Source organism: Dermochelys coriacea, chromosome 16 (genome assembly GCF_009764565.3).
Source record: "Dermochelys coriacea isolate rDerCor1 chromosome 16, rDerCor1.pri.v4, whole genome shotgun sequence".
In the NCBI taxonomy this organism is placed as follows: Eukaryota; Metazoa; Chordata; order Testudines; family Dermochelyidae; genus Dermochelys; species Dermochelys coriacea.
In genome coordinates, this window is record NC_050083.1 from 24,556,050 (window position 1) to 24,578,885 (window position 22,836).

A 22,836-nucleotide genomic window follows, 5' to 3' on the forward strand; every position below is an offset into this window, starting at 1 on the left:
CTCAATGTGCTAGCCCCTCTGCACAGGACTGAATTTCTCCCCTGAAGGATGCAAGCTGGTATGATTTGGTACAAAGGTCATAGTGACAGGAGTGTGGGATTCATTCATTATAAATGGCACAGCCACTTGTGAATGATGCAGGTTATCCCCAAGGCATACCACATCGCACCCTTGCTTCTGCCGTGTATTTTACAAAATAGTTATTTTAGAAATGGGTGAGATTTTCAAAACAAGATCCTCTCCAGCTGGGAAAAGAAAAGGAGGACTTGGGGCACCTTAGAGACTAACAAATTTATTTGAGCATAAGCTTTCGTGAGCTACAGCTCACTCCATTGGATGCATTCGGTGGAAAAAGCTACAGCTCACTTCATGCATCCGATGAAGTGAGCTGTAGCTCACGAAAGCTTATGTAGCTCACGAAAGCTTATGCTCAAATAAATTTGTTAGTCTCTAAGGTGCCCCAAGTCCTCCTTTTCTTTTTGTGAATACAGACCAACATGGCTGCTACTCTGAAACCTGTCTTCAGCTGGGATGGTGTAGCCTATTTGGACAATTTTGCTAAGAAAAGACTGCATTTCGGAAGAAACGAAGAGTTGTGAAATGTCCATTTTACAGATTCCTGGTTTTCATGTAAGGTTTCTTCACGGTCTTTGACATCTTTAGAAGGGTATTTAATCAGTCCCTTACACACCAATAAGACACACTTGGACTAAACTTGATTTGACACCAAGTGGATAACACAGCTGTCCTCAGCAACCCTTTAATCTCTGTGTCAGTACCTGTTCATTCTTTCTTCAGTTATGAGGGTGGAATCACTTGTGTGTACTTCTGAGCTGGGTAATGTGTATTTCTAATCAAGCAATTAACAAACCTCATGGTCATTCAATTCTTATGACACAATTTGGAGAGGTTTCCCTTGAAGACTTTGATATCACACTTGCTTTTGAAAATCTAAATTAAGTGCTTCTCTCTGTCTTTATTATAACACAGATACGTTTTGATACCTGTGTTCATTATCTGCTAAGTATATTCATTAATCAACATTGCCTATCTATTCTTCTGTTTTAAATGTTATCCTGACACTTTGTGGTTCCAGTCTCCTAGCAACAGAACAGTGTCAAACTGACCCTTGTCATTTCAAAGGCTCTGTGTCCAGAATGCTTCAAAGACCCTTAATTCTGGAGACAGTTTCTCAGATATAATCAGTGCTTTTCTTTATTCAGATTTGATTTCATAGGGAAAACATTATTCCCATAATCTATTAGTGACCAGTTATTAAAATATGATAGCATTAAACCATCCTCCTAGACTTCAGTGAGACCCAGAGCACAAAATGTTCCTCCTTCACAATGCAACAGGCAAAGGTGAGCAGATTAGCTGTTTCTCATTCTACAGCACTCATGGGGGATTTGGGCTTCTCTGCAATCAGTATTTATATAGAACATTGTGATTATAAATATTAAAATCCATTTTTGTGGGTGGTGTCACCACATATTTTTCATATCCCTTGTGCCTATCAAATCAGGTGCCTCGTTTAACACAAGTTCAGCTGTACAGGACTTGAAGGGAAAAAGAATGTATAACAAATACACCTCTGACTATAAACCCTCTGATTTATTGAAAAGCTATTGTAGATAATTGTAGAGGTTCCTGATTCTCATGATCTGCCCCAGCTGGAGACAAGTGTAGCTTCCCAGTCTTCCAGTGGTATAAAAACCCAGTTTGTCACCCTGATGGGTTAAGAGACATCTGGCCTTACACCTGGCACTGGTCCAGGACCTAATATGGCCCAACCTGCTTCTAAGACCAGTGGAATTTTGGTAGAGGGAAAAGGGAACATTGATGTAGTGGGTTGCTTAAAAAAAAAAAGGCAGCTTGAAGCTACTTGGAGATTTGGGAAGTTGGAAGCAAGAAGCAAAATGGGTGCTGTGGCAGTGAAGGGAAGGATGCGTACTTTGATAAAATAAATAAACCCCTTTGTCTGCAGGAAGCTAACAAAGGGCCAAAGCAGCCCCATAGTATGCAGCATGTAAGAGAAGGGTTGCTGAGGAATTTGTCACATTAGACTTCGTGCTGTAAAGTTAATCCTTCCTGCCCACCAACAAAACCACCATGTGAAATTAACTTTCCTAAAAGTACCAAGCGTTTCTCGCATTAGCCCATTGCTCCCAGAAGGCAGGAGGGTCACACCTGGGCACCTGTAACCCTGAGCCACTCAACTGACAGAAGAGAGGGAGAGAGAGAGAGACCTTTGAGAATAAATCACGTCGCCTTGGTAAGGCGCCCTCCTGTTGCAAGCCACGCACCCACTTGAGCTGGAAAGTGCAGAAATCAGCCTTGCTTGCCAGTTATCAAATCTCGCTGAGGACTGTCACTTGGAATGACACTCCCTGGGAATGTCAGCATTTCTACAGGGCAGTGATTAATTCTGGTGCACCTGGTGGAATGTCTACAAGATGTTTGTTTCAGTTATCTTCTCCTTCTGCAGTGTTTCTCCGCTGTCAGCCTTCTCCAGCTTGGCACGCTTAGTGCCCCAGCGCTGCAGAGAGGCTACCTGATCTGTCAGGGCCCTTGTCTAAACAATGAAGCCCTGTGTTGTCTTTTCTTCGCCCTTCTTATAACACTGTCAGGTTAAATGTTATAGAAACCCAAACCCTCTTTGTCTTGAGGAAACTGCTTTATTTGTAACTCGGAGACAGATTGTTGAGCCAAGCTTGAGCGTGTACCTTTCCTTGAATAAATAAATACTTAGTCTGGGGAAAGGGGGCTTTGACAAAGCCTTTCTTTGAAGAATTACACTGAGGAATCTGATACAGTCAGGTGAATCCGGCACTTGGGTAGTGGCCATTTTCACCGGCTCTATAAGGTTAGTACTTGAACACCCAGGAATTATCTGGTGATTGGGCGCAGGGAGTTGGGGAATTTCTCTTTAAAAAATTCAGTGTAACCAGCATTATTTTTCTCCTCTGGGATCCCAGACAATGAATGCATAGGCCTGTTCATTAATATTGGTTGTCTTCTGTATCCAGATTTGTCGTTCCAGGTTTTAAATTTTTAATGTATTACCAGTTCTTCCACAGATCAGGGCTTTTCTTTGTTCTTTTATATACTTACACTGTTTGTATTCAGGCTTGCTCTTGTCTGATACATCTTAGTATCCTTTATAAAAGCTTTCCCCTTATCAGCAGCTGTTAGATTTGACAAAGTCTGTCTTTGTGAGTTTCTACGAATGCATACTTCCAATTTTCTTTTCAAAAGTACTGCTGGGGTTTTAGGCAGTAATTGCTATATGCAAATATGCTGTTGGTTTGGTGATGTTAGTGTCCTGGTTTAGCAGTGGGGTAATCCAGTAACTGAAGTGTTAATTATATCATGCTGCATGTACATGGTTGGTGCTGAAGCCTGGTAGAGCTGTTATGTTCCCTTCCTATTGGCTAGAAGGGCCTGCGAGTTGATAAAGGAAATACACTGTTGTAACTAATGTTCTGTCCTGCAACTGTATATTTGATTAATCTGGAAAGAGAGCTATGCAGAGCAGGGAGGTGATGGGAGAGAGTGCTGGTCTCTGTTCTTATTGAATCTACTCTTTAGCTTTCTAACCCCTCTGAAAGCATCTCATTGTGTTTATGAATGAAAATTAAACTTTTGTTGACCAAGTCCAAGAGGGTGCTTTACAATTCTGCAATATGCTATCATGTGGTATGTGACTCCATTGATGTGTTAGTGGCATGTTAATTATTGTACATGTTGTGAAGACTCCCTCAGGCATGTTCTATGATGCAACACATCAAGTTGATCCAGACCAAGTGATTTGCGCAACAGATTGTAACTCTGAAAAACTATAATTTCATTAATTATTTATGTTTACAGGTGTGATTTTTATTACCCTTTTCCTTTCTAGCAGTGTTAATAAGTAGTTTGTCTTCTATCAGCACCTGTTAAATCCCAAATCTGTCAGTCTCTGTTTTCCCCAGAGGGTCTGGGAGAAATCTGTTATGCAATAATTTCTCTTTTAGTTTGCACTATGACATTAATGTATGTTTTCTATTGATCTGTGTGGCATGTAATATGAGAGATTTGTCTTTTTTTAATTTTTTTTTATTTGTTGGACTGATATTTTCACCATAAACATGCTGAGTTTTCTTGGGATCTTAAAGCATTTGTGCTGAATGTAGCTGAATTTCTGTAGGTGCAAGTTATCAAAGCAGTAAGTTACTTTAAAATCATTTAAAAATTAGGGCTATAATTTCAAATGCATGCATGTAAAGTTCTCTAGTTTTGCACACAAACCCTGGCTTGGGCATCAGGATGTTTACATGTCTCAACCTGGCAAAGTGCATGTCTGCTTTGGAACAGTCTCTTAAGATCAGCTGGGTAGCAAACAATTGGTATTTAAACTATCAGGGATGAAGTGTAATTTTGGAAGGAGTCAAACCAATTCTGTGTGATAACTCAACTCAGGTGTGAGTGCAGGAGCTTTGGGCCAGGCCCGAGAAAGCAGGCCAGCTGGAGGAAATCAACTGAGCACCCCCCAGCGGTTCCTTTGGGGAAAAGCACCAATATTTTTAGATAATGATAGGTTTCAGAGTAGCAGCCGTGTTAGTCTGTATTCACAAAAAGAAAAGGAGGACTTGTGACACCTTAGAGACTAACACATTTATTTGAGCATAAGTTTTTGTGAGCTACAGCTCACTTCATTGGATGCATCTGATGCTCAAATAAATGTGTTAGTCTCTAAGGTGCCACAAGTCCTCCTTTTCTTTTTGAATATTTTTAGAATAACTTTTATTTCCACCTCATTTCAGTGTGACAGTGGATTTACTAAACATTGAGACTTATTCTACAAGTCACCTTGCTGGATGAGAGGCCACTGCCTATGCCTCTTCCTTCTCCAGCTGAACTACTGTAGCTCCCATTACATGGGGTACTACGCCAGAATAAAACTTATCACCCTCACTCTTTGATGTAATAGGCCTTGGCCAACATCACTTTGCTCAGACTTATTTCATTTTCTAGTTGTACCATGTCAGTTGTTAATGGCTGTGGTTTCAAGGTTGTTTTGTGCATTAAGGACAAACATGCAGGCTGAGATCTAAAAGGTGGGGGGTGTTTTTTGTGCTTGCACTGCCTGCACAATGCACACACCTTTCTGAACAACTTCGGGAGCGTTCCACGGTCATTTGCAGCCGCTGGAATTGCAGTTCCTGGGTGCTCTGGGAGGTGATGCCCATGGCAGAGCTGCCTGGCATGAGCATGGATGCCAGTGTGAGTGCTTTCTAATGTCATGATCTGGTCAGAAAAGGGGCTGTGATTTGTCATGCTGTTGGTGGTGTTCGGTCTGTTCACACCCTGGATTGCCAAGTCAGCTCAAGCTGGCTGATCACCCCTTTGGCTTTCGCCCAGTGTAGATTGGGGTATTGCAGTTATTTATGTAGCAGGCTCTGTGCTTGGGTCCAATTCTGTCTTTGTTACTGGAATGGTGACAATCCTGGACAAGGTCCTGCTCCCTCTACACGGAACATCCCCGCCTCTTTCCTCAGCGTAGAGCCCTGAATTTTTAATTTAATACTCATGCAAAGAGGTCTGCAATAAATCTTGTAGTCAGCATTAAATATTGTTTGTTTTAGCTGCCTTGCACTTCATGTTTCCCCTTTTAAAGGGAGAGCCATTACGAAAGGTTAGATTCACCGTTAGTGGCGCTTTAGCTCTCCCTTTTGAATGAGTGAGGTTGCTGTTTTATTGCTCTCTGACTTACACTTCAGTGATGAGAGTAAACTAGCATCAGATTAAAGGTCAGAAAATCCCATCAAAGAGAGGAATATTAGGGGCACAGATAGTTGGAGAGGCAGCACACCACTGGGTATTGACAGGGTGATTCCAGGGTATCAGTCAGCAGAATTATAGCTGCCCAGAGAGTCAGTACAGCTTTAATGAGCCTGTGTGAAGAGGAAGAGGGTGGATTTATGTAGTTCCTCATAATTTTCTGTAGAGACTGTTATTGCAGACATTCTGTAGAGTGTACTGCTCTTTCACTCGTTCCGACGTGTATCCAGCCCCAAGATTCGGTTCTGTTAGCTCAAATCAAAGCTGACATCCCCATGCCCTGCCACCCAAAGGACCTGCTTTGGGGGTGGGGTAGGGGTTTCTTCCTTCCTTCCCGTATATTGGTAGCTTACCTTTACAGTCATGACTGGGTTTTCACATGCAGCATATTTCACCACCAGACAAGTGGCTAAAAAGCTCAGTTCTGTTCCTCCCCCACTACCCCACCCCAGTGGACATTTGAGAAACATGTGAATTCAATGATTTTCAGACTGGAAACTTTGGGTCATTTTCTGCTCCTATCAGGTAACTTACATTTAGTGTGTGTTGGTGGGGAGTTCATTTAGAGTGTGTGTGTGGGGGGGGGGCTTTCTTTGTTATGAGTGGCCTCAATTAAAAACAAAGGAGACAGTATAGAAAACCTGGGCACCTGGCACGGCCCTGGCAAACCAGAGGGAGGTACACAACAATAGCTGATCAACTCTGCCAGAAAGAGGGCAGAGGGAGAGAAAGCGGAAGCTGTATCAGTAGCATTGGTTTCCACTCCTGTCTCTCTCTCGTGCCATGTATGCCATGTAGCTGATGTAGTGGTTATTGGTTTCTGTCCAGGATTACACTGGAGGATCACAAAATAATTGCAAACACAATCCAAAACAAAGTCTTCTCTGAAAAACTATCATCTGGAACTCTTTGCTGCATGTCTAGTTATGCTCAAGCTATAAGGCTCATATGGTATTATACAGCTTTTGTTTACAGCTCACTAGAAATGGCAATTTATGAGCAACTTTACTGATCAATTTAGAATCTGTTCATTTTTATTACTTTGTCTAGATATCCATTTATGTGATTTATTGCTAGGAAACTCTGAATGTATAAAACTTCGATCATATTTTTAAATAAGTGTGTGTTTTGGCAGTGTTAAATCGGAGGCCTCATTTGTTTGATTTACCACTTGAAAAACATGCCATTAAAACCATCCTGCCACACCCTCCACATGCTTAAGACCATGTGATTGTGATTTCTCAGGCATTTGCATTTTGTAATGGAAATCAGTGACAGAGTCTCTGCCTCTTTCTGGAACCCTCGAGTAAATTTTTATGCACCGTAGGCTGCACAAAGCATCAGGAAGATAACGCTGTTTCATGGAGTTGTGAAGCCTTAATTGTTAACTGGGTATTTATACTGAGATGCACCCAACAAACTCCAAAATAAACTCATGTGGACTATCTAGTAAATTTCATGCTCCCATAATGTACCATGCCTCACAAAACCTTTTCAATAAAAAGTGAGGCGATGTCTCTTATAATAGTGCAAATAAAATTTTATGTCTTGCTGTTACGCATGCACGTATTGAGCATGCCAATGACCCTCTTGATGTCTCAGCGCTGTACAGCGGTGCCCGGAATGCCATGAGCTATTTCAGAAATGCTCAAGGCGTGGGCATTCCACGCTTGCCAGAGAGAGTGTCATTCCAAGGAGCTCTGCTGAGCCATTTGAAAATAAGCGATGACAATTTCTGTATTATGTTTTGAACATTTTATAGGAGAAGGGAAATAAGATGGCTGCAGTCATGGAAGAGGAAATGAGTGCAAAGATAAGTCTGAAATAATTTATCTGGTCTGTGAAGGATGCTTACTGCCATGAGGGATTTACGAACAAAGTTTACTGAGATATATAAAGTCCATAGCTAAGCAAATGTGGTGGTTTTTTACTTGCTGTAGGGTGAAATATTTCCTTTCCTCTTGGGGAAGATCAATGCTCATGGTCTCTCTTTGGTGACTGGGCAGTTGTTATGATGAGAGTTCTCCTGTTAATGGTGTCAAATCAGATTTCTCCCTTTAAATTCAACTAATTTTTCATGCATATGTAACTATATTCTAAGAATTATGTAGGTAAAAAGTCTTTGACACAGAAATAGCATCAAGATAAGTGTGCATTGTAGAAAGAGAATTGTTACAATAACAGTGCATTTTGGAAACTATGCACCATGGTACAATTACAAACATGGTTTAAAGGAAAGCTTCTTCAGATTACTATGTTAAATGTAGAGTTTGAGAGACATGTACAGGGAAATCTTTATTCATACATTTGCAAGAGAGGAAAAGCAATCTTTGCTTTAGGATTGCAAACAACGCTGGGTCACTACTCTGTAATTACATTCACCAAAATGATCTCCTCCATAGACCCTTCCTTTCAAAGCCCATGTCTGGAGCACTGGAGGAGCAATGAGTAGGAACTAGTGAGTGCTTTCGTTCCTCAAGATCAGCACAAATAGGACCGACATTTTAGCACTAAGTGCAAGTCAAAACTAAGCAAGAAAAATGGAACGATCCAACAGAAGAAAATGGAATCAGAAACACAGAAATCAGTAAAAAGGGAGAAGAGACAATGCAATAAAATGACATAAACGTAGACCTAATTTATAGTGAGAAATAAATGTAACCAACATAAAATCTATAGCAAAAAACTCAATTTATAAAAATACCAGTTATTTCATATTTTCTATAAAAATACAGTGCTGTGCTATAAATCTGATAAAAGTTGTAATCACAGGAAAGATTTGTTTCTGTTGTGAACGTTTTTTGTTTTTATTTCAAGGTTGTAAACTTTTGTACTGATAATATTTAGCTTGGACATCTAGTAGCTGGAAGGAATGTATATCACTACCTTTTCATGGACCTGATTCTGAGGAATTCTGGAGCTCACTTTTTGCTGCTGGCAATGCATACCTATAGCGATCCAGGTCTATCTATCTAGTTTAAGATTATAACCGGAGACTATCTGAACACAAGGCCCTTGTACACAGAACTTGCTCTGTATATTGGAGTTGCCCATTAGAGCCTTGATTCAGCTAGATGAGTAAACACATGTGTAACTTGGAGCACGAGTGGTCCCATTGAAATCAGGGTTGAATTGTGGCTGACGGGTCTGATCCAAGCCCACAGGAGTTAGTGGACAGACTCCTATTGACTTCCATGGGCTTTGGATCAGGCCTTGTGGGAGCACTGGAAAAGATCAGATGTTGCACTAAGAAAACCCGTCATTAGTACAACAGTTCTCAAACTGTGCTCTGGAGAGAGCTGGCTGCTCACATGGTGATCGCTTCTTCACCTTATTTCAGCTGCTAAGTTTTATTAAAAGAATCTAAAAATGCACAAAATACTTTCTTGAAGTTGCCTTTCCCCGTGAGTAGGGAAAGCATTCCCCACATGGTTATGGTGTGCGATCAGGAATGGGCGGTGTGCTTTACGCTGTGGCCAATGGGAGAGCAGGTGCTTTATGCAGTGAGAGAGCAGGTGTCCATGAGACAATCTCTCTGTTAAAATGTGGGCCACCCTATGAAAATATTTCAGCTCCCCTGAGCTAAAAAGAAGGATTTGCTGTTTCTGACGCTTTCCTTAAAGCAGTGCATTGTTGTGGATGGGTGATGAAGTTGCCCCACCAAAAAACGTGAAATGAAACTGCTCTTGAAAGATATCAGGAAGGAAAGGTGAATACAAGATGTTTGATCATGGCCCACTGCGCTGGAGCATATCGCATGGTGCAGGACTGTGAGAGGACTGCTCACTGCAGGCCAGACTGCAGTCAGCCTGCCAGAAAATAACCAGCAGGGAAGGCAGCTGAGCAGGTTACAGGTTCTTGGTGAGGGCAGGAGGGTAGCAGCCACTGTGCAGCATTAGCCCATTTGCAGGAGAGTTGTGTCCTTCCCTGACAAGAGAGGGAATGAACCTATCCTGTGAGCACAGGCAGCTGGGAGGGGGATGAGGGTATAAAATAGAAATGAAATAAAATGGGAGGGGTAGGAGGGCAGAATTAAAAAAATCTCTTCATGGTTCAAGGGAAAGGGGAACTGAGGAGGAGGAGAAGAAATATTGCAGGAATAACTGTGGGAGAAGAGAACCCTGTCAGGAGAAGACCTGGGAGATGGAGACCAGGAAAGGGTTAATTGGCAGTGCAGAAATCCAAAGGGCTTTCCCTAGCACAGAGTGAGGAGAGATGTTAGAAAATATCACTGGGGTGCGGGTGCATTAATGAAAAGCAAAGAAACCCTGAATTCCCATATCTGCACCCAGGGTCCACGCCAGTCCAGCCTGGACAATGTCACCTGAAAAGCTGCAAAGGAAGCTGGCAGTAGCACCAGCAGCAAAACCGTTTCTAGTCGAACCCTCTTTACATGAGCTCAGAACTGTGCAGAAGGTTTGGGCTAGAATTTCCCATGCTTGGTCTCTGGCAGGGACTGCTGTGCTCCTGCAGGGGAGAGAGGCGGGATCCTGAAGCAGATCCCTGTGGGGGGAGGATGATGAAATGCACCTTTTCTAGAGCCGGGAAGGAAAGAAAGGTAAAACAAACTTTTAAAAGAAAACTACAACAATGGCCCCTGACATTTGAAACTTGTAACAGCCTGACTGGAGGGCTGAGGGCCAACCAGCCCCTTTCCTTGGTTTGAAACAACTGGCTGTGGTTTCTCAAAGCTAAGGGGGTATTTGTGCACTGAGGGAGCATGTACAGGACAAGGTTCCTCTGAGGCTACCGATGTGCACTGAAATTGGCGGTCCATAGACACAGCTCCCACGGTGTTTGGTGCGTCTACAGGCAGAGAACTTGGCTGCTCTGTGCTGTGTGTACAGCAGGCCCAGCTGTTGGCTCAAAGAACATAAGGTGGCCCCCGGCAAACAGGTTAAACCTTAGTGTTAGCGGATGGGGTGGAAGGTAACAATTTGCTAGGCAGTGTCTTGAATAGCCCCACTAGCTGCTGAAAGCACATTCCTCGTCTCCCTTCCCCTCCGTAGGAGTTTAATTTTTGCGTTAAGTCCATGCCAGAGCTTTCCCTTTGTCGGAGATGTATCAGGGCCTTTATCTTCCCCTCTGTCGCTGATTCTGCACCACAAAGCGCGCTGCATGCCAGATTTCCTAGCTCGTCCCGGCCCTGTTCCCTCCCTCAGTAGCTGACAGTGCTTATATATCAAGTGCTCCAACTAGACACGGCTCCATTTAACCAAAAAAAGTCTCTATGAGTGTAACTCTCCTCTGCATTTTTACGCACCATCCCATCTGTTCATGCATCGCGACTGCTCTTTGCTGCCACAGCAGAGAGACTCACTCACTCTCTGTCTCTCGAGGCAAAAGCTAATTGGCAAGTGGAGAGTCTGCAAAGCAGTATTGGATGGCGACTGCAGAATCCACAGCAGCTGCTGGAGATGGGGTGCACTAGGAGAAAGGATCTCTCTCTGCAAAGGGAGCAACACGTCCCATGGAAGGAGGTTATGTCCTCAGCCAGCCTGTCTGCTGGAGTGGTGAACAGCACATGGCTAGTAGCTCTGTCACTATTGACAAAACTCCGTCCAGAAGGAGTAACATCATGTATTTATCCTTACCAAGGTTCCTGGCAAAATCCTCAGCCCAGACAGGAATTTCCTTTAAATATCTGAAGACTGAAATAATAATTAATCTGGATCATTCAGATACTGTTCTGTGGACACTGAAGAAATCCAGCAATGGGAGGTGCAGTTAGAACATGTTCCTAGAATGGATACTCTTTGCCCTAACCTCACCATTTAGCTGCTACTTAGTTAAAACAAAGAGTCATTTCCTCTTAGTTTTTCCCCTTTTCCTTTTAGTTTTTCCCCTTTAACAGTGTTGACATGGTCCTTGCAGATAAAGTGTTTCTGTATTTAATGAGCTTTAAAAATAACCCTGACTTTGTTTTGATCACAATATTTGAATTTCCTTTTAACTTTTCCCAGAGCCTCTACAAACTCTCTGCAAAAGCAGTGTGCAGCTTCCATGTGCTGAAGTCCTGCACAGAGACTAATGATTTTTTATTAGCATCCACCCTGCTTTTTATTGAATCTTTAACAAAGACCATCAGCTGATCTTCTTCTTGAGTGAGGTAAAAAGTTATGTGAGAAACAGGCTTCCTGCCAGGAACCTTCTAATGAAGGGGAATGTAATAAAGCCGGGGATTGACAGTTTGTGTGTTGATAGTGAAGGAAATGGAGGTGTGGAAAAGTATTACGGGGAATCTTTCTAGTCATATCTTCAATTCAAACATCAGGGGAAATGCTACAGACCCTGAGATTTATGAATTCGTAGTAAGTAGCTTCCTGGCATGTAAACAAATCTCGCTGGGCTGTTTTAGGAAGGTGGATTTGGGCTGTGGAGTAATCATTTTTATTCTTCTGATTTTCCAAATAGAAATGGACATATATGATAAAAATGTCAGGCGCGCTCTCCATGTCAGGCTCCTAACAGGATTACATGTCAGCTCTTAATGTCTCGCTCTGTTTTTCTTTGCCATGAATGGCTGCATTATTGCTCACAGGAACTTCACTGTAATATATGGTAAGAGACAAGTAGCTCTTTATGGCCAGTGATTATTCGGTTTGAATGAAACCTGTGATTTATGTCCATTTAACTGAAAAGCCTTGTAAATTCCCAGTGCTGCATTTTTCCTCAATAGAGAATGAGTCAAGCGAAAGTGACAACTAGGTTGGCGTGGAAATGTGCAGTGCATCGTCGTGTTATATTTAATATACCTGACATGAAAAACGTGCACACACCACACAGTCACCTTAAGTAGGAGTGAAAGTGACATTAGCTTGTAATACGACTGCCGTATTCAGTGTGTTAGACCTCCATCGCTTCCTTAAAAAGGGACTTTTTTGTCAGTGTTGTGAAACAAAGAGAGAGGCCAAATCATCTGTCATTTGGGCATAATTAAATTTCTAAACCCCTTGGTGTTTTTGATTTCCCCTTGATCTGCACCCACCAGACAAAGTGGTTGTCACCCCCATGCCGTGCCCTGCGGCAGGGTTTCAGCAAAGGAGTGCAAACGGCTCCTGAGCCGGTGGTGCTGCTGCTGTGTCAGTCATAAGGCCTTTGCCTTCTGCTTTTTGTTAATAAAAGGGACCCTGCAGCTGGCTGAGATGGGTACTGCCACAGCTCCAGGATTCAGAGTAGCCTACATGACGGCCCACCCTGACCGGCTGTCCAGTCAGGATGCAGCTCCCCACTTTAGGAATTTTATCTCCAGTTCATAATAAACCTCGTTTTAATCTCTCCTGCCCCTCCCATCAGATCTCCTTAGTATCATCTCATGGTGAGAAACTCATTGCAGAAATGCACTAGAGGATATATCAGTGATGGGAGGTGTCGGGTGGAGCTCTCTACGATCCAACACACATCTCTTAGCTACCACACAAAGTGCCATGGGTCCAACAAAATCAAGGAAGGAGAGTGAGGGCAGACACCCTGTCCCGAGTGTGTTTTGTTACAACGCGGGGTTCATCTAGGGCTTTAGCCTGGGTCTGACTGTGGCCAGCTGCTTTTGAGAAAGGCTCAGGAGACCCCATAACGGACATTTTTGGAATAACCCCCATCAGCGTTGGGGCTGGGGTGGTGCAGGACACAGAATATGTAATATCCTATGGTGAGCCTAGACTAGTGTTGCCAATTTGATTGAACATATTCCTGGAGGTTTCATCACATGACACAATCTTGAAGTAAACATTCATCTTTAATTCCTGGAGACTCCAGGACAAGTCTGGAGGGTTGGCAGCCCTTCTTCTGTGCCAAAGAAGGACAAGACGAGACAGAGGGACCGAGCCTGGGCCTGTCCCTTGCCAAGAAGCTGTGAATTGATGGCCCAGGTGCCCATCACTACTTGGATTGCTTTGCCTTCTCCTTTCGGATGGTTTTGTCTCGTCAGCTTGTAAATTCCTTAGAGCAGGGGCCTTGCCTGTCTCTGCAGTGCCCTGCACATTGGGTGACTGATCGCTACCGCAATACAAAAGTGACAGCACAGTGCCATTGTGGGTAAGTTCCAGTCTGTGTGAACCTTGCTTTGGGGTTCAGGCTGAGAGAGCCATGGTCAGGAAGGGTCTCTCGCAGGTTATAATACAAGGGTCAGTTGACTGCATAGCTGAGCTTTTCATAGGGGTAATGGCGGGCTGTTTCTTTGGAGATTGAGAGGTGTTGCTACAAATGCGCTATAAATTAGGATGTATGCAGTGCAGTTGTAGCCATGTCAGTCCCAGGCTATAAGAGAGACAATGTCTTTTACTGGACCAACTTCTCTTCGTGAGAGAGACAAGCTTTGGCGCTTACACAGAGCTCTTCTTTAGGTCTGGAAAAGGTACTCCGAGCATCAAAGCTAAATGCAAAATGGAACAGGTCTTTCCCAGACCTGAAGAAGAGCTCTGTGTGGCTTGAAAGTTTGCCTCTCTCACCAACAGACGTTGGTCCAAAAAAAGATATTACCTCACTCCCACCTTGTGTGTCGATAAGTTAAGAATCAGTTGGTGATAGTGGCTATAAATATGGCATCCTCCAAAAATCAATCATCTCTCATTTGTATTATGTCAGAGAGGAGAGGTCTGTGAACTCGGTTCCAAGCACAGGTAGAATGGTGTTCACATGCTGGTGGCACAGAGCTCTGTTTTGCTCCATGGATGCTGCACATTTATTCTGGGCCCTGGATGGCATTATCAGCTGGATGCTTTGGAGCAATTTCATGCTCTGCCCCAAGGAAACTGAAGTGTTGGTGCTTGCTTTGGATGCTGTTTCTCCTTTGTTGAGGGGACATGTTTGGAGTAGTGAGTAGGATTAAGAATCTCAAGTCCCTTTAAAGTTTAAATCACATCTTTTCCATGCCAGGCCACCAGCTGACCATGGCAGAAATTCTGCTGTGGTGCTTCTTGGGAGTTGTAGTTCAGTGCCTCATGCCCCCCTTCTGTAGGCTGGACTCTCTAGTCAGACTCCATCTCCCGTGACGCACTGCAGCAGCATAACCAAACCGAACATTTTCTTTTTTGGTTGTTCAGTTTTTTTGATGAAAAATTAAATTTTTTGGTGGAAACCAGACACTTTTGCTGGAAAACTGGGGTTTCAACTAAACAATTTTTTTCATGAAAAAAAATCTTTGATATTAATTTTCAACTAGCTCTAATATTAAGGAAAAGGGGAAGTTTAATACTGATCTAAACACAGATCCTGGCATATCAGTGCAAGACAGAAACAGATGTTAGCTCCATAGTGATGCTAGTTACATACAGCCTCTTTTTCTGTCCTGGCTCAATGGGACTTCAGCACATGCTTAGAATGAAGCATGTGATTATGGAGTTCCCAGCATTGAACCTGAGATGCATAGGTGTTAGATACAGGAGCTAGGCATAGGAGACCTGTGTTCTATGTCGGGCTCTGCTGGATGGTTATCATCTCCCCTTTCTGTGTGTAAAATGAGGGTAACCACAACTTCCCTGTGTAAAGCACTGGAGATCAGGATGAAAAGCACTATATGGGCCTATGGAAGTCAGTGGGAATCTTTCCATTAACTTCACTGTGCGTTGGCTCAGGCTGTCTGAGAGTGGAGTAGGACAGAAGGAGAGTTGAGTGGCAGAATATGGGTTGGGGTCAATCCAGAGCAACTGGTTGTTGCATTCAGATTGTGTATTGGGAAATATCCATCAAAGCACCTAGAACTTCAGGAGAGACCCTTCTTCCTGCACGTAACGAGGGAATGAATAAATAAAGAAGATGGAGGAATCATGAGGCAAAGGCCAGTCCCAAGGGTCAAGCCTTCATTGTGTTGGCAATATTATTCAGTTAGTCAGGGTAGTACTGTACAATTCAGACACTGCAGGTTTCTAATCTGCTTATTTATAATTCAAAAGCTTGCCCATATATTAATGAACCCTTAATAAGCTGTTGAAAATGCCTGAATTAGAGTCAGATTATTAAACTCAAACGGCCCCTGTAATCATACCATTTGAGTGGGCTTTAGGTACTTTTCATATCTGCAGCTTTCTATTGTGAAGAAGATGGGTTTATTTGAAGAAAGCTTTGTAATAATTTTGACCTGCAATTTATTTATTGGCCTCTGAATGCAGCAGTCTATGCAGATGCTCTCCTCTATTATCTGTGGGGGCAGGTGCACAGCATGTAGAAAGACAGCTAATTAGGATTTCCTGAAAGATATGCTAAAAGTGTGGTCTTATAACAAAGCCAAGTTCATTGTTAAACAACGTTTTAGTGTCTGTTTATGTGATTTGTCTAAAATGGTGGAGATACAGAAATGAATGTTGTGGTTATAAACAGATTAAAATCAGTATCAAACATGCTTTTGTTAACCTTATAATGCTCTAATGTCACCAAGGATACTAGATTTTTAAACTTTATATGGACCTATGTGTGCATAAGAAGATATTACTGAGCACATTACATAACAGGAGTGTTAGACACGGGAGGTAATTGTCCCACTCTACTTGGACCTGGTGAGGCCTCTGCTGGAGTGGGGCTGATAAGTCTTCATCCTCTCTCAAACAGCTCTTAATGTGTTTGATGCTCTTCATCTCCACTGAGGGTAGGACAAGGAGCAAGGGAGAGAGAGGTTCGCTATTAGGAAAAACTCTCTAACTCTAGGGGGAGTTCAGCTCTGGAACCGGCTTCCAAAGGAGGTTGTGAAATCCCTGTCATTGGAGGTTTTTAAGACCAGGCTGGACAAACACCTGTTGGGGATGGTCTAGGTTTACTTGGGGACTTGAGTTCCCTTCCAGCTCGACAGTTCTGTGGTTTTATATAAAGGGGACCTGCAGAGTGCTTTAAAAATGCACCATTCTAGATCCCATATTAAGGTGAAAGTATTCGCCTTTTGGTCAGTGCACAGCCAGGTTATTTCTGTCTGACTGAGACTTCACACTTCCTGTGCCATTACTGTATCTATAGTTGTTCGGGAAGTGATGTATTATTGTGTTCTTTCTAGTCTGCTCTGTACCTTAATTCCACCATGCATTGAAAGGTCAGTGAGCTAAACAGTAATAAACTCATAGTTTGATATACTGAGGAATAAAAAAGGGAAACAATAGCCCCAGAGTCTGAGCTTATATGTCAGAAAATACATATATTATCACTGGATGCAAATGGAGAGTAATTTATAAAGGCAGATGCTAGGTGGGAACAAAGGTATGCCCTGTGGATAAAGAGAAGTGATTTCTCCCCACTAAAGAATCCAGGAAGTGTTCTGGATCTTTCTTATCAGATTCACTTACATATGTGACAGGGGACCGACTGGATGGTTTGTAACTCCAGTGTTCCTAAACAGTGTGGTTACCCAGAATACAAAGATTTCCCTACTTTTTCCCCTAAAAGGAAAACAATCTCCTATTTATTATGTGCTGATCTGAGGCATATAATTCATAAAGTAACTAGGGAGGATTAACACATTTATCCCCACACACAAGGTTAACTCTTGTAGGAGTTAGTTAATTAACTCATGGCTTTGCCATTCACATGAACGATGGAACTCACTCAGTAGCAAAATAAATGCTAGATCGTGGTATGTTATTTCCCTTTCTCTCCCATTTCTTTGTGCGTTGTAAGACATCCACTCTCTGGGCTGGATGTATCTCTGCTTTGGAATTAGTCATATTACTTCCCACTAGGAGGAAAACAATTTGCCACTCCCAGTGTTACCTGGGTTATAACAGTATATTAGGACTGTGAGCTGCAGACTCTGGTGGTCATTTTCAGTGTCTGCTGCTGTATTCCTTCCTCTTGTGCTGGGGGTCCTCTCTTTCTTCCATTGACTCCTTTAACCCTCCTTCCAGCTGGTCTCCTTTTGTATTTATTTAAAACCAGGGAGCATTGTCTCCTCTTAGACATGTTGGTACCAGGAAGCTCAGTAATTGTGTTAGTCTCTGTCTAGAAACACACAGTCATTTTGTGCAGTAATTTTTACTCTTTGGCCCATACTCCAAAGTATAAGGACCAGAAAGCCAGAGGAGTGGGGCCCATTTACCTGAGTGGAGAATTTGGTCCTGTGTGTGTGACTGTCAGGGGAGATGAGTGAAACCACTATTGAAATCTCTGACAGTGAATAAAGACCATGGTAGGCCATAAGACTCAACAGCCGCTGGGGGAAAGTACAGGAAAAGAAACTGACAGGAGACAAAGAAGAAAGAAATAACAATAGAAATGGATAGTTAGAAGGAAACAATTGAAAATGTAAATGGGAGAGGGTTAGAAAACCAGAATGCTGTTCAAAAACATTAAAAGCCAGGCTGGAAGGGGAAAAAGACAACAAAAAGGACAGTCACCTCAGTAGGGAAAAAATTCTTTGTACGCATCAGAAAGAAAATAGCCAAGGAAAATTGGTTTCTCTCTATTCTTCTTTCCTCTAGTCTCTTTGACTGGTTGCACTTTCTTTTGCACACACACACACACACACACACACACACAGAGCGCCTGCCAAATCTTAATTCTAAGAAACTTTCATGAGCTAAGCAGGTGTATTGGCTTGAGCGAGGCTGAACTGGTAACTTTGATGTCCGTGAACTCCAAAATAAAGAGGCAAAGTTGTCTGGACTGCTGTTTCAGTATTCTTTGACCCACACGGTTCTTGGTGCTAACTTTTGGGCTCAGTCAATGAGCGGATGATGATAATACATTATATTTTCAAACCTTGTTCAACCTCCGAACAGGCAACAGAAATAATTTAAAATGACAACGAGACATTTTTATTATCCCAATTAAATTATATGGAATTATATTTTTAAATGAAGGTGACAGGTTTAAAATGTGTGTCTTAGAGTGAAATTAAAGCTGTGTCTTCTTGTGCCTGGAAGGTTGGCCAATGAGGGGTCATGTCATGCAATGTGTGGAGTTCAGGACATCAAGGAATCAAATCTGTTTCTAAAAGAGGGTGGGCTGCATTGAGGCTAGAATAGAAAATAGCATTGCTGGTACTCAGGGAACACTTGGCAGTTTCTGGCTGTTACTGTCATGTACGCTGCACTCTACACAGAGTGTGCACCACTGTATGTAACTAAGAACAGGCGCAGACACAGACGGGAGAATCAGAATGCAAACATGCGAGGTGCCAACTTCCTACCCACTGGGATCCTGTCTAACTAGTGTGTGAATACCTGGTTTTAAACAGATTTAAAGAGGTTAATTGGGCTGGGAGATCACTGGTTGTGTTACATCTTTAATGGAAGTGCTGATTTGAGAAGCAATGGCTCTAGTGATTTTTATACTAGTGTAATTATTTTTAAACTTTGTTTTCAGTATTGTTGATAACATCTTGGCAGAGTGCCTGCATGCCCTGATTAAACCTACAAATTGTCAGCCTTGATCTGTAGTGCTCAGATGAGATTGCTGACTGAGCATCACTTTGGACGGTCTCATTTTAAAACAGAAATTAGGTTTAAAGTGTTGTTTCCACCAACATACTGTAATAGTGCCAACACTTTCAAACATATATTTAGCATCCCAGCTCCCTGACTGCAGTTAAATGCCTGGGTGGTAAGGGAAGGCATAATTCTTTCTTGTTTATATTTAGTGTTTAAATCTGCATGTGAGCTCCAGAGTGGTACAGTATTCTGCATGGGAACACGGCAGGTCTGTGTGCAGGAGGGCGTGCTGGAGTCCCATCAACCTCAGCTTTCCACGAAGGGGCACTTCTGTTACCTGGCCCTCACTCCTATCCCCGCCGCTGCCCGTGTAATGCATAAACCTTCCACGAGGGTGTTGGGTGCATTCCACGAGCTTGCTCACCTTTGGAGGATGGCTCCCTCTTAGGTATATTTGGTTGACACCAGTGGGACTTAGGGCACCGATTTACTCTTGTGGGAAAGTCCCATGGAGTTCAGTCGAGAATGCTACCCCTTCTGCAGACACTTCAAGTTAACCCTTTGAATTCTGTAGCAGGGATAGATTTCTGCTGAGCAAGTCTCTGCAAGAACACCATGAACCTCAGACAAATAAATACCACAAACTTACTCCTCCCGTATGGTTTTCTATCCGTGTGATATTACTAAATAAGTAGTGCTTAGATTTAGGTATGTTATTGAAAAATAAAGGAAAAATCATGTATGAATATATTCCTGTCATATTTACAATAAAGAGTTAAAAAAATCTATGGGGTATTTGAAAAGTTCTGTGACAAGTCTCTCATCCTCTGTTAAATTCAGTGGGTTTTCAGAGTAATTTCTATAGAGCCCTATTGGTTTTCTCTCTGCTAAATTCTATACGACTTTTCCATAGGGGTGGGGGAGGCTTGGATCTCTTAGGCCACCATGGTGATGGGGACAGAGCCGTTATCGACCCTCACGCCTGGGGGGGGTCAATGTCTCTCCCAGCAGAGAATGGTTTTGTAAAGTATTACAATGACAGGTCCTGCTCGCCCCTGGGAGTGGGGCTGGCTGCAGGCAGGAGTTTGCTAGGGCATGGGAAATACTCACTGTGGTTTCTCTGTCTGTCTCTCTCTTTTTTACCCAAAGGTTTGAGCATCCGAGGAGCCCAGGAGGAAGACCCTCCCGATCCCCAGCTAATGAGACTGGACAATATGCTTCTCGCAGAAGGGGTTTCAGGTCCTGAGAAAGGCGGGGGATCGGCAGCCGCAGCCGCAGCCGCAGCCGCCTCTGGAGGGTCCTCAGATAACTCTATCGAACACTCAGATTACAGAGCGAAATTGACCCAGATCAGACAAATCTATCACACAGAGTTGGAGAAATATGAACAGGTCAGACATCACTCTCGCAGCCCTATGTGTACCTGCTGCCACTTGTCTCTGCACCTCTGCTAACCGCTTCCTGTTTCTCTATAGGGCTTAAAAATTACATCTCTCTCTCTCTCTCTCTCTCTCTCTCTCTCTTCCTCTCTGTTTAAAGAGCTGGGCAGTCCATGAAAGGGCTGATGTTGTGGGCGGAGCTCGGTGGCAATGACCAGGCTGGCTGGCATGCCTGGTTCTTATCTGTTCTTCCCCACTGTTATTTGGGAGTGAGCTTTCTGTGTACACACCAAAAACAGCCCAAACCAGTAGTCCCCCCAATCCTAGAAACTGCCTGCTTAGGGGACTCTCAGGGTGTGTCTACACAGGGATAACAAACCCGCAGCAGGCCTGGGTCAGCTGACTCAGGCTCCGGCTGGAGCAAGCTAGGACCCTGCGTGGGGGGAGGGTCCCAGATCTCCGACTCCAGTCTGAGCCCAAAAGTCTGCTCAGTGATTTTTAGCTCCGAAACCTGAGCCCTGTGAGCCTGAGCCAACTGACCTGGGCCAGCTGCAGCTGTGCCACAGGACTTTTGTCCCCGTTTAGACGTACCCTTAGGACAAAGGGGAATGTTAAATAGTGCCACGCTGTAAGCCTGTAATGAACCCTGGTAAAATCAGTGCTTCGGTGAGCCAAAATGCACATGATGGCTGGGAGCCATAGCACTTGGAGCGGTTATCAGATCTCACACGCTAAGTAAGGTCAGGCCTAGGCTAGTACTTGGCTGGGCGGTGGCTGAGAAACAGGAGATGGTGTTGGGGAGTTAATAGGTATCGATCTTCCTCTGAGCTGGCAGTGAGTCCAAGACTTTAGCACGGTGCTAGGCAGCCAGTGCTGCTGGAGGTGGTGTCTTCCAGAGGTCCTGACCACTTGTGGGTACTGGAGATCCCATGGCATTGTTTGCATTAGCTTGAGTGTCCGGGGCAAATATATGCTGCCTCCCTAAATTCTGCTTGAAGTTTCAGTGGGGTTTGGTGATCTAGATCTTTCTCTCTGTAAACTATGGCGATGTCAATGATATAAAGCACTTCAGGATTATTCAGGATGAAATATACTATATACATTTAAGATGATAATTTATTATTCATAATAAGAAGAAATATGCAAATTAAGTTGATGGTGAAACCTTTTAAGGTTGACATTTGCTCTCAGTATTTTTACATGATTTCAATAATCCTCTGCAGATACTCAGGGCTGCGGGTTCTTCTCCGGGAGCTGGTGACATGCTGCTCTTGTGGGTTTCATGGACACTGGGGGAACCTTTAAAAAACTGCATTCTGCTCTTGTGCAGAGCAGTGTGGCTTCCCTGCCCCCCCGTGAATCCAGCGTGGCAGGGGCTGTGCCCTGATAATAGCCTGCAGAGCTATCAGGGAAAGTTATTCTTTTCTTTACTGTATAACTTTGCATCTCAGGAGCTGGAAGGCGGGGCAGGAGAAGAAAAGGCCTCAGCCATAATGGCTTCATTTCTCCCTCCCAGAGAGGTCCTAGTAAAGCTTATAAACCCTGAATCTAATAAACTCAACGAACCTAATCAGCTGGCGGTTTCCTGAGCTGAAGGTGGGGAAGTTCTGGGCTTACCCAGCACATGACTGTGAAGCATTTGTCTCAACAAAAGGAAACCACAACCGAGACCCGTAAGGCAGCAGTAAAAATCTCACTTGAAAGCACTACAGCAAAGGAAATCACAGCACGGCTCAGGCTCCGTTCTTTTGCCAGAAGCTGAGAATGGGCGACAGGGGATGGATCACTAGATGATTCCTGTTCTGTTCATTCCCTTTGGGGCACCTGGCACTAGGCCACTGTCGGAAGACAGGATGTTGAGCTCAATGGACCTTTGGTCTGACCCAATGTGACCATTCTTATGTTTTTAGCTGCTCTGCTGTGGCTTGGCAAGTTCCCCCAGTCTGCTCTGCTGGGGTTTAGCCACGGGAGGGGAGCTTGCTTGGTCTCCCAGCCAGGGTCCTTGGCTTTAGGATGCTCAGACCTTGCATTTTAGTCCCACAGAGGCTCTTGGGATAGTTTAATTTCCTGTTTTATGAAGGTCATTAACAAATAAGAAAACATGGAAGAGGTTAATGGAGTCTCCCTGAAAGGTATTGACAGTAAGGGCCACCCTCTGGCAGTGTCTGTGGCTGACTTGCACGTCAACCGGCTGAAATGCCATGATCTGCCATGTTGGACAGTGGTAGGATCTTCAGGTAGGAGCAGCAGGCAATGGGCAGACAGCACAGCTGGTCCTGCTGCTTTAT

General features: G+C 43.6%; 1 protein-coding gene across 2 annotated transcripts in view; it reads left to right on the forward strand.

The window, feature by feature from the left end:
- PBX3 (PBX homeobox 3) overlaps window positions 1–22,836 on the forward strand; it is a 94,192-nt gene that overhangs the window by 44,722 nt on the left and 26,634 nt on the right. The window contains exons 1-2 of one of the 2 annotated variants that reach the window (XM_043498752.1): window positions 19,595–19,617; window positions 20,319–20,560. In XM_043498752.1, the coding sequence (XP_043354687.1) occupies window positions 20,369–20,560 (192 nt within the window). In that variant the 5' untranslated portion in view covers window positions 19,595–19,617; window positions 20,319–20,368. Of the gene's footprint in view, window positions 1–19,594; window positions 19,618–20,318; window positions 20,561–22,836 lie in introns of those variants that run through there. The other variant, XM_038374818.2, reaches the window with a different exon arrangement.